The sequence below is a fragment of the Typha angustifolia genome, chromosome 13, assembly GCF_048772165.1.
Source record: "Typha angustifolia cultivar Huaian chromosome 13, ASM4877216v1, whole genome shotgun sequence".
Lineage (NCBI taxonomy): Eukaryota > Viridiplantae > Streptophyta > Magnoliopsida > Poales > Typhaceae > Typha > Typha angustifolia.
Genome location: NC_133251.1, coordinates 9,068,601 through 9,083,236, shown reverse-complemented (window position 1 = coordinate 9,083,236; position 14,636 = coordinate 9,068,601). Strand labels below are relative to the sequence as shown.

General features: G+C 35.5%; 1 protein-coding gene and 1 long non-coding RNA gene across 2 annotated transcripts; one reads left to right on the top strand and one right to left on the bottom strand.

Moving 5' to 3' along the window:
* The first annotated feature begins 507 nt into the window (after window positions 1-507).
* LOC140774788 (uncharacterized) lies at window positions 508-2,991 on the top strand. Its single transcript, XR_012106646.1, has 3 exons — window positions 508-561; window positions 1,450-1,556; window positions 2,775-2,991. It is a non-coding gene; the product is annotated as an uncharacterized lncRNA (long non-coding RNA).
* A 3,460-nt stretch (window positions 2,992-6,451) lies between these two features.
* On the bottom strand, window positions 6,452-13,629 carry LOC140773951 (uncharacterized). The gene is made up of 4 exons (XM_073116746.1): window positions 13,505-13,629; window positions 12,711-13,431; window positions 6,781-6,852; window positions 6,452-6,694 (listed from the first exon to the last, which is right to left on the bottom strand). The coding sequence occupies exons 2-4, from the start codon at window positions 13,344-13,346 to the stop codon at window positions 6,692-6,694; spliced, it is 711 nt and encodes a 236-aa protein (XP_072972847.1). The 5' UTR covers window positions 13,347-13,431; window positions 13,505-13,629; the 3' UTR covers window positions 6,452-6,691.
* Window positions 13,630-14,636: the final 1,007 nt, after the last annotated feature.

Genomic DNA, 14,636 nt, shown 5'->3' with positions numbered 1-14,636 from the left:
CGAAGTTGGTTGTGTTTGTTTCATGGTGTTGCTTTGAATTCACCCCTATAGGTTGTTTGTTCTGGTGATTACCGCCTCGTTTGTTTGTTTAGGGGGATATGCTGTTTTGTGTTGTTGGTGGTGTTGCCATCAAACTCAGGTGTAATCGCCGAATGGTGATGTTTATTTTTTCAATAAAACAAGTCTTGGCCTTTTGTAAAAAGAATATTTGTAACAACCCAATCTCAAAAAAAAAAAAAAAAAAAAAAAAAAAAAAAATCATGGGCACGACGCGACCGACCACACTGTGGCTGGCCTCGTGCCCATGCCAGCTGCTCATGCAGCTTGGTGGGGCGCCACGCGCCTGCGGCCGCTGCCGCAGCCAACTGGCTGCGGCCAGCTGGCCGCGGTGGGCCCCGGCGGGCCCCGGCGCCGCCACTACTCCTCCTCCACCGCCTTCCCTCTCTCTCTCTTTAAATCTCTCTCTATCTCTCTCTCTATCTCTCTCTCTATCGAGGCTCTCTCTCTATCTCTCTCTCTCGCCGAGGCCGGTCGTCGCCGTCGCCACCTCCACGAGCGCCGGTGAGCTCCTCTCTCTCTCTCTCTCTCTCTCTCTCTCTCTCTTTCTTGCCCGCGGGTGGGCTTGTCGGAGCCGAGCCACCGGCGAGAGGCCGGCCGCTGGCTGGCCAGCAGCGGCCGGTGCCCTCCCCGCCGGCCCGGGTCCGCAACCGCCTCCCTCACCTCCCCTCTTTCTTCTCTTTCTCTTCTGTTCTTCTTCTTCTTCTTCTTCCTCTTCTTCTTCTTCTTCTTTCTTTCCTTCTTTCTTTCTTTTTCTCCTTCTTCCTCAGCTCCTCTTTTCTCTTTCTGCACAGTGTTGGGCTCGGCCCAACACTGTAGCAGACAGTGCTGGGCCGAGCCCAGCACTGATGGCAGTTGTAATTAATTTATTAATTAATTAGTTTATTTATGTTATTTATTTAAGTATTTTGCTTCTTAATTAATGCAAATAGATTATTTAGACATTAACTATTTTAATAATATTATATATCCTTCAATGTATTTTTATTAATGATAATTTTTATAATTAATGATTAATTAGACATAAATATAGGTAATACTTATATTTATTTATTTACTTACTTATATGTATATTAGATTAATAGATAAATTTGTAAATTATAATTATTAGATTTATATTCTAATATTCTTATAATATACATTTTTAAGTAACTCTATTAATTTATTATACATTATTATTTTGTAGCAAATAAGATAATGATTACATAGTCCCTAATTAATCAAGATATAATTTAATTATAATTAGATTTTTATCTATATTTTATTTATAATTAAAATCTAGCCAATCATAAAAACAAGTAGAAATTCTAAAATCTAATAAATCATCATATTTTACTCGAACTGATTATAATGGGATAAACAACTAACTTTATGTTACTTAAACATTTTCAGATCCCGAACCCCCTTATTTGAGACCCCGTGGACCTTGCTAGCGATGAGTGTCACTCGGTTACCTGACGGACGTGAGAGATGCGTGGTTTGTATCTTCTGATCAGACTGTGAGTAGTCTTATCCCCTAGATCCCTTTCTCAAATTAGGATATATTACATATTATGTACATGCATAATTTTGGCTTCCAGCATGATTATATGACTTTATATAGAGATGATTTCAGTCAAGCATATTTTATCATGTATTTGATTAGACTGATCTGGGATATGAGTACATTGGTGATATATAGAGATGATTGGAGATGATTATGCTGTTATAATTTTATGTCGGGATGATTTCTATCATGAGTATGCATGTGGTAGATTAGCATGAGTATGCATGTGTTAGATACATGGTTGGAGTTTGCATTACATCATTTTGCTCTTGATTCCTATTCCACCTAAATTCCGGTTATGCATTGACTTGTTATTGTACTGAATATATGCATATGATTTGTCATTTAAAAAGGAAAGCATGAAATGTGATTGATAGGATAGTTGATAGAAAGCGTGAGGATACCCGAGTGGGCGCGAGGGTTAGGACGCGCTTGGTGGATGATTGATCGCTCGACATGGTCGCGATCCTGTTGGCCTTACGTCCGAGGTCGTTAGTCTGTGTACGCAGCAGACATTCGGACACATGCCGTTCGCCAGGGCATATGTGGCGAGTTATCCTCACGAGATTTCTATCAGCTAGAAGGGTGCCCAGTCTGGATGGATGTTGATACCCTAGCGGATGGCAGGGTATGGTTATATTTGAGATACTCCTTGCGGATGGCAGAGTATGCTCTGAGCCTTCGGGCATGATGTTGAGATCGGGTACCGGGTGTTGACTGTGTACAGTGGTCTAGTATGATGATATTATACCGAGATGTCGGTGATGATCGTGATGTTGAGAAATGCATATGATTTCATTATCATTCGGTTACCTGATTATCGAGTGGTCAATATGCATCATATATGGTTGCATTTGATATCATAGCATAGTCATGATCAGCATGCATCATGTGTCATATTTGAGAGAGAGTTATGATGATAGATGACATGGAGATTTGTTTACTCATGGTCGAGGATTATATACTTTTATCAGTTATGACATGTTATCTTCTTTTCATTTATATATTATTGAGGATACATTCATATACTCATTCATGACATGATACTCTTTCTGATTCATATTATCCAGTACATGATTTACTCTCTGTTTGACATCACTGATTCGGGGTAAGGTCTATTCACTAAGCCTTTTGCTCATGACTCTCTTTATTTCTTTTCTAACCCCCTCAGATATGTGGTACGTGATAGCGACTTGAGAAAATATTTTAGAGCGATGATGAGGTGAGCTATAGATACGAGATGGTATAGATGATAGTTTATATAGAAATCGAGTTGTACCAATATTTGATATTTGTACTCTTTTATATTAGACAATGATTTGTATAATACAGGTCGAATCATAGTGTACCCTTGTATTAATTATTTTAGTTGTATCTTGATGGTTTGTTGTGGCCTGTGTGGGTCCTGCCAGATTATGTAGCGGTCTAGTGTATATTATTGTGGACTTTGATATTCATATATTAACAGGTTTATTTGGTTAAGAGTATGATTTATTTGGTGATGGATTATGTGATCATGGATATGTTAGCAGGTGTTATTTGATGATGTCATGAACGTATGTGCACAGGAGTGTATCTGTGCGTGATGGGCCCCGCCCGACCTGTCGCGTGCGCCGCGCGTGCCGTGTGGGCGCGTGTGCGTGCACGTGCCCGTGCCGGGCGGGGGCGTTACAATATTAGATCTAGTTTAAAAGTTCTAAAAAATTGTTTCAATGATATTTGCTTAATTGATAATCGGTTTTAATTGAAAACTTTACTTGGCTAACTAGGAGGTTTATTGAATATGTTGAACACTCAGACTTTGCATAAAGTGCTAAATTTTATGTGTTGATTAACTTAGACTTCATAAAAATTGATGTGAGGATTTGTTTATTTATTGTTTTGTCAAATTGATTTTAGACAATAGCATGGATATCTTGTGCAAGATTTGCATGATATTTCGAGATATGAAACAAGAAGTGTCTTGATTCTAGAAAGATTGTATTGGTAGAGTATTATTTAGGGCATAGTTATTAGAACGGATGGTTGGATCGGTGAATTGACCACCAAATCGGTTTAATTTTACTATTAGAGCAAATAAGCAATCGATCGAGTAAAAACTGACTAACCAGGTGATTGAATTGGTGAACCATGCAACCTTGCTGGTTTTTGGTGAATCAGCCGAGTCAACTAGTTTTACAAAATTATATAATTATCCTTAATATTTAATTATTCTATTCTATATCCTAATAGTATTTAATGCTAGAATTATAAACTAAATTTTTTTTACACATATACCCTTAAAAGTCTCTTATTTGTTTATATGTCTATCTAAAGTTCATATTTATATAATAGCTTTTAAAATATAAATTTTTTGCACGAATACCTTTTAAAATTTGATACAATTCAGACTAGATCGGATCACCTCGAAAGACATTGAGCTCAATGGATTGAGTTTAGTTATCTTATTTGTTTATTTCGTTTAGTTAGAGCCTTACTATGTTAGGATTTTATTTAATTAGCTAAATTCAACTCTATACAGTTTCTGAAAAATATTTGTAGAATATTGTACAAACATCCAAATAATATCAAACCAGCTGGATAAGATTGCCAACCTCCAAATTTACAACTTTGGTATTCACAACTTCTCCAGATTTGGAATTTATATATGGCGAAACGAAGGGTTAATCTGAGAAGATAATGAAGACTAATTTAGTTGATTTGTTAAGGTTTTAACTTAGTTGTTTGGGTCCCTAGAGTGAGCCTCTAAAAATATGTGAAGAAAATCCTAATTAGTATTTAATTTGATAATTGAACGGTATTGTGCTTTTATCTCCTTCCTTCTTGCTCTAGTTATTGGCGCCCTCTCCCACCTCTTTCCTTCCACCGCCCAAATTTTTGGTCGGCTTCCTCTAACTCCTAATCCCCATCTTCTACAACAACTTTTTCTCCTTCATTCTGAAGGAATTAATCTAACACCTATCTAGCCATTGAAGGGCTATCAAGCTAGGGTTTATTTGACCTACGACCACTGTTCGACCAATATCTCAAGATCTAGCCATCCAAACCCTGTGATCTTGGATCCATTATAAAGCTCTTTTAAGGGCGACAACATATCCAAAATTCAGCAGGATCCAACGGCTAGATCATTCGCAACTTTTTTCAAAAGTCACGTCCTCAAACTGGTCCAGAACTGTTATAGATCGGATCAAGTTGGTTCGTAACAAAATCCCTATTTTTTACGTGAATAGAATAAAATAGGATTAAAATTTAAACAATTTAAATATAAAAGGACAAAAATATTCTTATTCTTGTTTTCAAGTATTTCTCTTAGTTAATATTATTTTTTTATATTAAATAACTAAACTTGAAAATGAAGGTACCTATATAAGTAATATTTGTTTTAAGGGATATACATACATTTATACTATTTTTATAGATATTTATTTATTTTTAGAATTATTTAGATCTATTTATCTATTATTTAAATATTTTTAAGAAACTAGCAATCTAGACAGGTGAACCATTAATTGAACCAATAACACAGTGACTCGACTCCTAATCGGGTCAATGTTCAGTCTGATTCTAATATTTCGTCACAAAATTATCAAGAGGAGATTGTGAATGAAATTTTATATAATGGCAAGTTTGTGAACAAAATATATTTTAAAATATATTATACAATCTAATATAGATATAAGAGTAAGACACATAACTTGCGGAAAATAGTATACACGCAAAGAGAATGGAAAAATCTAATGCAAACACAAGTCGAAAGACTAATATTTGGGGGTGCAGGGCTGGTTGCACACCTAGCATAATAGGATGCCACCTTGGCATGAAATTCATATGGAAGCAAGGCCTCGTGCACAACACCCGTGCGACAATATAAAAATTAAAAATATATTCAGACTTGGTATTTCCTTTCAGAATTCTCCTAATATGAATTACAGAAGTTTCTCACACTATATGAGATCCAGAAGCAATGTATTTATCACATCCAAGAATCCGTCGTCACTTCAAACTCTCAACTTTCTATCAACAATTCAAGTGCTAATCAAACACAATTTACAACTTAACATTGACGAAACTAAACTAGAGGCTAAGAGATTACATCCAACTCAAGGAAAACACAAGGAAGATCAAGATAAATATTTAAAGAGTTCTTAGTAGCTACCTACATATGTCCAAGCACTAGTCTACAACAATGATTGATCATCGACCACAGGAGGAATGAATGAGTTATCTACATCCACATCTGCCACCACAAATGGCATGAGGATTGAGGGTTGATTAGCACCACTAACGACATCAGGATTGAGGGTTCAAATACTTACCAAAAGATGACCTATTTACATGAATAGTTAAATGTGTGGATTACATTCGAAAGTTTACTTTAAATACTCAGACATTAGAATGCCAGAGAAATTGTACATAAATTTTAATTTTATTATTTGGTAAAAATAGATTGATCTATTTTAAGTGAATGCGTGAATTTTTTATTTCTAGATGAGAGATTTTTCATGTTAAAAAATTATTGTGTTTGCCATGTTTTACTTTTCTTACTCAATTTCGGTTATCAAAGTTCAATTATAAATCTATTTTTCTAGATCTAATAGGATTCAAATTTCCCAAATTAAATCAATTTTAGTTTTATCTTTTACTTTGACATTGACATTTCATATTTCCTATACCTAGAAAAATTAAGAATCCTATCTCCTCCGAAATTTTAATTAGTTACAGAGCATATCCTAGGGATTCACCTTTTTTCATAATCAAACATGTAGTTGATAATATTGGCAATTTTGGAAACATGTTTGGAAAGTAGTGAATCTCATTTGCTACCTATGAAAGATAAATAACAGTAGCTAGCTTCCAATCTAAGATGCTTGGCATATTAAGTCATGCATTAGCTGATGCAAATGCAGCACAAATGATTCCTCAGTGCAATTAGAACACGGCTTTTCAAGTGCTTAATGTCCATAAACTTCTCACTCATGATAATGAGATACATATATTCCACTATACAAGAAATGAAGCCAGGATATATTTTCCGTAAAGAAGGAATTGATGACCTTTTAGTGCAGACGCTTTCTGTTGTTACCACTATCACTGAAGGAAAAGAGTAGAGCCGATTAATTAGTGGAAACAAGAAGAAATCATAAAATAGTGTGTAATATAAATTTTGAATTCCTTACCTCAGGGTAGCAATCTTGGTGTATGATAGTCTGGTTTAGTGGATTTACATTAACTGAACACGAAATCCTTCCCTGAAATAAAATATATGTATAAAGTATCTTTTCCTTTTCCTTCGTAGATGAGAAGCATAGGCAATTGTAAGAGAATAGAGAATGACAAAGCAATAAGGCATACTGTGAACTTATAAAATTTACCAGGGAAGCAAAGGCATAGATAAATAAGAACACTTTTAACAATAGAGAAAAAAAAACCAAGAGATGGATGCACTACGTAATATTATTTATGAACTTATTATCCAGGATCAGAGAAGCTTGAATCCAGTAGGGAAAAGCAGGACTTCTACCAACTCATAACGTCACCACCCACTAAGAATCTTTTAATAGACTCATTATTCATATATCATGGATTCCTAAGCCACTTCCAGACAAGAAAGAAGTGCTAGGTAAAGGAAGAACCCTCTTGAACGAGATGATGTGGAAAGATTACTAGACCTGATGGACAGGAAAAGTGGGGGGGAAAAAACTTTTAAAATAACCACAACCTCAGACATTGAAATCAAAAAATGTGTGGCAGACATCTTGGTGCACAGACATGGAAGTTTTTACCATATACTGTGGAAGCTGATCTTCTTCTACATGACATTTTGTGTACAGCATCAATAAGAAACACCAAAATTTTCTCATTATATTTGCCTTCCTTTACTATGTCAAATAATGAATCACAATTATCCAAATTGTAATATAAATTTCTAACTCTGTTATGCTCTTATGTCTTTTCAACTCAGCACAGTGGATACTTTATGCGTGTTATGCTGAATCAGTTTAGTTCTGACAGCCTAGATGCTTCTCGTAAATTGAGTGGTTGTTAGACTTGGCATCTGATAACAAGGGATTTAGATATATCATATATGAGAGCCAAAGTTGAAGTACGCAGCTTAAAATAGGACCCAAATATATGGCAAGCAGATCTGGAGGTGTGAGGAAGCCATGCCAAAGACTTCTAGAGCATAGAACTGTTTAGGAAAACCTTGCTATCCCCATCAAGATAATTTTGCAATAACAATCAAATAATAAATCATCAGTGTTAAAAATGTGTTTCTCCTACAGTTGCAACTAAATGTATGTGTAAGCTACATCAACCACGATATTCAATAGTATACACTATACAGACTATAAATTGAAGAAAGAACTATTTTTGTTTTGAAGGTACTGGCCTCTAAACATGTTGTATCAAACTTGAAAATGCAAGAGAATCAAGAAAATATAGGTACTAATATCACACTTCCTAGGAGACGAATTACCAAAAAGGTTATCAAGAAGTGATTTCGAAGATCTTAACAAATGAGTAAAAGCTGGTTTAAAACTTAAAAATATCATTCAAGGAAATATTGCTATCAAAATAATCTACCCAAATTAGTTGCTTGGGAGGGCTAACTATCAATGAATTGTTTAAATGTTAAAAATGTGAAAATCAACTTTAAAACTTCAAACAATTCATTGCAGTGAAGCAATTGATTGACAATAATCAATAAGTGGCTCTAGGCTAACATGTCGCCTATTGGTGTTTCAACTAGTATCGCATAAGTGCCACAAGACAACTTTAGAGTTGCATCAAATGTGATATAACATCTAGATGAAACATGAAACTCATTTCCTATGTGATGCAATGGGATTGGAAACTGGGACCTATGTGATATGCAACATGTACGATTTTGAGATAAATTGAAACTGAATTCAGCATTAGATTCTATAATAAGCAGCTACTTCAATCGATAATTCTATGAAGAGGTACTTGCCACCAACAGGATTACAACCTCTAATCAGAAGTACCAGTTTAAGCTCTAGATCCTTGATAGAATGTCCAATCAACCATTCCTCCATATCTAGATAATCTGGACAAATGCGTGAGGCTGATTGGGTAGGCACTTGGATGGCGATAATGATGGGTAGGATTATGTGTCCAGGACCTTTCAAATATAAATTAAGTTCAAATATATAAAAGGATCTGTAATAGATTTAAATTCTATGTCTAGAAGCAAGGCTCAAGTATTACAATTTGCATTGAGAAAATTGGAATTAGGATTTAATAGTTTTATTATCTTATCAGGACACGCTCTTATTGTTTTGCCAGGGTTTCACGGTTATGGTCGAGTGGTTAATGTTAACAAAAGAAAATAATTGGCATTTGAATTTTCTTGCAGTTGACAGCCTTAGGCTGGATATCTAAATCTTCTAGCAAGAAATGAGAAAAGGAAAGGAAGAATTATATTGAGCAAGGAAAAATTTTGGCGGTTCAAGGGGGAAATGGGTGTGAAGCTCTCTTATGTGAATCTGGGTCCCCATTTCTTTTTGAGTGTTTTTTTGTTCCCCAATCTTCATTCTTACCCTTTTTTATATTCTTGTTGTCATCGTTAGATTTCTGCAATCACATCCAGTCTAAATTTATAGACTAGGGGAAATTCTGCTGCCAATATTTTCTACTGCATCTATTTTTCAGTTTCAAAGCCTGCAACATCTAGTCTACTACTTCATGGCCTTGAATTCTTATTTGCCAATCTTAATTCCTGTCACATTTGTTCTTGATATCATTTATTCCATGTTCTCTATGGTGGGTTCCTATAGCATAAAATTACTGCTTATACTACAGCCTACAGGAAATCACAGCCATCTATCTTAGCAGAAACCGATGCAAGTTTATTTGACATCGAACCTTGAATCTAATATATTGGATTCCAAAACCCTCTTTCCTAAACATAAATTACCAAAATTCAGTCCCACTTCCCAGATATAAATTTCAAACCACATTGTGATATTATCATCATTATAACAAAAAGTCTACGCAATCAGCTTCAAAAGTTAAACCTTCAGCTATTTAAGTTAGTCTTTGCATTCAATTTTCAATTTCACAAAGGCAACGCCTAAATAGATTATAGTTATTTAAGTCCCTTTTTCTATTTTCTTATCATCTAGTCTCAACACATAGGCAATGTTCCAAGATATTCTTCATAAAGGGCATATGATTTTATGGTAAGAGAAAGAAAATAAAAGGTTTGATAAAGAAATCTCATTTTCCAATATATTCTTGGTAAAAAGCAAAGTATATTTTTACCTAAATCAAAATTTTCAAGAGCAGATATGATTTCCTCTTATGGAAATAGATAAGCAAGAATATATTCTATGCAATGAAAATGTATTTCTTGATGACTTATTATGAAAGAATGTAATGCTTTAGATTCAAAGATCTTGTATAGTTTTCTTGCTTATGCTCTTCAAACTAAAGGATCAATAGGTCAGCCTATATATAACAGTGTCAGCCATTATGAATTTGAAACAAGGTTTGAAACAAGATTTATCCTTAGTTTTGGCTCAGTACTGATCGTATTGGTTGCCATATTGGTCGTGTACTCATATCAGCTTATACAAAAGAAAATAAGGGTTAGATGCGAATGGAATCAAAAGTTGGTGCTAATCTAAATCCATCTGAAGACAGCAAAATTAATTAGTGATTTCCAATGAGCCCAGTTTTGTGTTTTCAACCCTTTTCTATTTTTCTTCATGCTTTTCTTTCTCCACAGAGGTGGTCCCTATCTTCTCTCTCTTTTTGTTTCCCTATTATCACCTACTGCTCTCAATTCTGTTGTAACCATCTTCACAGCAGAGATGGTTGTTAGTCTCCTCTATCAAAGCTTGTTTCCAACTTTTCTCACAAAGGTGATGACAATGAGCACAAGTATTTATTAGATATGTCCAAAGTTTAATATTTTTCCTACTATTTGAATCAAATTATGTTTCATCTCCTACTATCTTATTATAGTAATCTAAATTTTCTTATTTTGCTACTATTTTTTTGAACTTCTAGGATTTCCATACATTTATATCATCTTTTAGAATTTAGTTAATCAGAAAATATCTGATAGTTGAAACGGCCTATATAGCTGATATGTATCATTTTTTTTTAGCGACCAATACCAATATTGGTACTAAGATTTAGAGTCTTGATCACACTAATATTACAAATTTAGGAGTACATTTTCATGTCACTATGGTCGTAATGAAATGACATAAAAGTAACAAATAATTCCCTTACAATCATGAGGAAATAGGGAAGAAAGAAAATTTGACGAGAAAGAAAATCTGACGAAATAGGGAAATTGTTTTGAGTCCACCAGTTTTGGAAACAGAATGAAGGTCGCTTAGGATTCTGGTAGATAAATCTTTCTAATATATTCTTCTTCTCTTTTTCTCCCGCCTTCTATTCTTCTTTTCTCTTTTCTCTCCCACAGCTTTTAACAAATGCAGTCAGTTTATTGTCTGCAACACAGCCCCAAACATAGACATACCAAGCCATTTAACCTTAATTGTTAATAGCAACCTTATCCCACGGTACTACTGTGATCCTATCATCTAAACCATAAATATACCCCAAGGCAATCCATAAATTTAGCTTTCTAGTTAAGCAGAACTGAGTTAGATCTGTAAACCTTTCAAAACCAAAACCTATACGTATTTGAATTTTATTTAGATCTAAAAGATCCCTTTAAACTTTCATGATTCGGTCTAATCCATTATATCTAATCATGAACTATCCTCAATTTCTTCCTTCATATCGTCCTACAAAAATTGGTAGTTCAGACATAGCATCCTATATCAAATACTTATATCTTTTTCTCCTTATCTTCACCTTATCTATTTCAATCTTATCATATGTATAACAGCATCCTCCCTTTTGCTAATGTCTTGTAGCCTATTAGCATTTACACCATAGTTTTACTAGCCCTTAAATTTTGTGATCTTCTGTTATGAAGCAGTGGAATATTATATATTGCAAAATACCTTATCAAAATTGCACACTTCCAATCTAAACTGTAACAGCAAATTATATAAGATTAATTGTATATGTATCTCATTTTTCTTGGATTATTCCTGAGTTGCAATCAAAGATCATGCTTTCACATTGTTAGAACAGGACATAGTCTCATCATTCCCTAGTTTTCCATAATTTCTTACAACGTGACAGTAGAAGGCAATAATAATAAGCTAATCACAATGAAGACGTGGTTCAAGTAAACTAGCCAGTGGAAATGGAAGGGGAAAAGAAAAACACAATTCTATAACTTATCATTCATTTAGAACTAAAGTAATAAGCAAGAAGACAGAAAAGATCTTTCTCTGATGAGCCAGTTTTTCTCAGAAACCTGTGCTCCAAATTTATGATTCTTGTATCAATAGAGATTCTTCAATGTAGTCTTCCTATCCATGGAAAAGGAAGTATTCCAAATCAGCTAATTGAAATTAGTTCTCATCAAGTTGGGTAAGTTCAGTATGATTATTTTCTCTATTGAGTACAGAGAAATTGTTAAATTGGAAGCTCTATTATTGCTTGAGAAGTTACTTAATCTAGGTATTGAGATTTCATATAAGTTCATATATAAGCAAACTATTTCAATTAAAACTGTATTATATATATATATATATATATATATATATATATATATATATATATATATATATATATATATATATGTCATGTTACCAATAAGATTCAAGCTTCTAGAAATAGTACTGAGTACTTCACTTTCTACAAAATCCAAAATATAATCAGATCAACACAAGTCCAGATTCAAACTTTTGCATAGTAGTGCTCATTCTTGGTGCAGGTTATGCACTTATACTAGTATTCATGATCATGAAGACATGAACAAGGCTGCAGGTGATTAACAATTTGCTAATAACATTTAATAATAACGTAAATAACTTAAAAATTGTTTAGTAATTTTGACCAACAATGAAAAACGTGTGTCAGAAGTGGTTAAAAATGTTAAAGGAGTTTGTGAACGGAGATGAAGATGTTGAGGTGGATGAGTATTGTTGATAGAATAAATAATAATAATTTTAAGCAGAACTTATAATAGAATCTAATCGAAACGCACCTGGACTGGGACATCGACGAAAAACAAGTGGAGCTTCCCGTCGACCTCAGTGATGGTATCGAACGGGATAGATCCCCTCGCAAGATCCTCGATCAGGTAGAAAACGTCACCAATCACCTCTATCCCATCTAGCTTGAGATCTGCCTCCACATACGAGACCCCGCGTGCCCTCACATGGCCGCCGTCGGAAGTCATGGAGCCGAGGCGGCGGCCGTGGTACCCGACGGAGACGACTAGGGAGCGGTAGTCGAGCGAGAAGAAATCGGGGTTGCGGACGCGGATTTCGAGGCCGATGGAGACGGTGAGAGAGACGGGCGGGGAGGTGGCGATGTGGATGCGGTCTAGGGAGAGGCGAGCGACACGAAGTTCGGGATCGGAGGGGAAGAGGAAGAAGACGGCGGAGCCGAGGAGGGTGGCGAAGAAGACGGCGGTGAGGAGGGTGGACGAGGAGAGGATGGAGCGAAGCGAGCAGAAGGAGCGGCGGAGGCGAACGGGGAGAAGGACGAAGGTGGTTGGCTGGGGTTCGGCCGCGTAGTAGTAGGGTAGAGGATCAGGTGGCCGGATGGGGTAGTAATGGGAAAGTGGAGGTGCTGAATCGAGCAGCGGCTCCGATTGGGGGTAAACTGGTTTTGCCATAGATCTAGGATATCCGCCGGCAGTGAATTAAACGAGGGAATTTTGCTTTTTTTTTTCTTCTGTTGGATCGGTCACTTCCGAAAATCTAGTGGAGCAAATAAATCAAACGAAACAAAAAATTTTACACAAAAGAAAAACATAAAAACAAAACTTCTTACTTCATCGGTTTGGTTGGCGATAACCAATAGGCAAACGGAGGAAGTTGTTATACCGCAAAAGGCCAAAGGCGAAGCCTTGCTTAGAGAGAGAGAGAGAGAGAGAGAGAGAGAGAGACCTCTCAATTCGATTCGCCAATTGTGGGGCAAAAAGTAGTGATGGCTCCAGACGGATTTTAGGACCCAACCTGGGCTTGCCGTCATTTTCTATTTTTTTCTGATGCACCGATTTTCTCTTGGGCTCCATATTTGTCTTGCCCCGCCAAACATGGCATTTGCACTAAAAAATTCTTAGCCCCATTAGTTTTCTCAGACTATTTTGCACATCGGTTTCAAGATTTTTTTCCTTTTCTAACTTGATTAAGAAACAATAAGCATATATAGTAACCAAACTTGGTTCAAAAAATGAGAGGTGTGAGAAAAATAAAATAGGTCAAAATTAGTTGGAACAATTGGAAATGTGTTCTCAGGTTACAAACTTACTTTCAAATAATTTACACTTATGTTTTCAAAAATGTCTTGTAAATGTCATCATTCCTCTCTCTCTCTCTCACTATTGAGTCTCATCCTCAGCCGTGGTAACACTGTGTTATAGACAAGATCTGGATCGATCCAAACGTAAAAAAATTATGAAAATGTAGGTAGTGGTAGCTTCACGAGATAGGTTCTAATGGCTCTAGTTTTACATTAATCAAACTTTTGGATAAAAAAATATAATTAAAATAGTGGAGCAAGATCAAACGGGATAGAACGATAAATATTTGACGTTGCGACGATTATCGAAATGTGGCGAACAGCCAAGGGTGGTGGTGGATGACCATAAGGTAGGGTGGCTCATAGAGATGATAGTGGATATAGGTTGGACATAGAATTAGGGTTTCCAACTTAGATCTACTCTTTAGAAAATAAATGGCTATGATTAACTTACTTCTACTCTAATATCTTACTCTTACTTCTAAGATAAACTCAAAACTAAAATAATTTCTCAATGCTCAAATGCTTGGATTCATAAATTAAAAAACTTAGTTCGTCTATATATAGAGGTTGGGTACAATGAGTTCAACTCGGACTTAGTCCTAAAGGCTAATACTACTTAAACTAAGACTTGTTTTGGAGGCTTACATGACTTAATTGG

Excerpts from the sequence above, each read along its gene's own strand:
- LOC140773951 (XM_073116746.1), bottom strand. The coding sequence starts at position 13,346 with ATGGCAAAACCAGTTTACCCCCAATCGGAGCCGCTGCTCGATTCAGCA. Across the intron at positions 6,853-12,710 it reads TCGTCGATGTCCCAGTCCAG|GGAAGGATTTCGTGTTCAGT; the intron begins GTGCGTTTCGAT and ends ATTTTATTTCAG.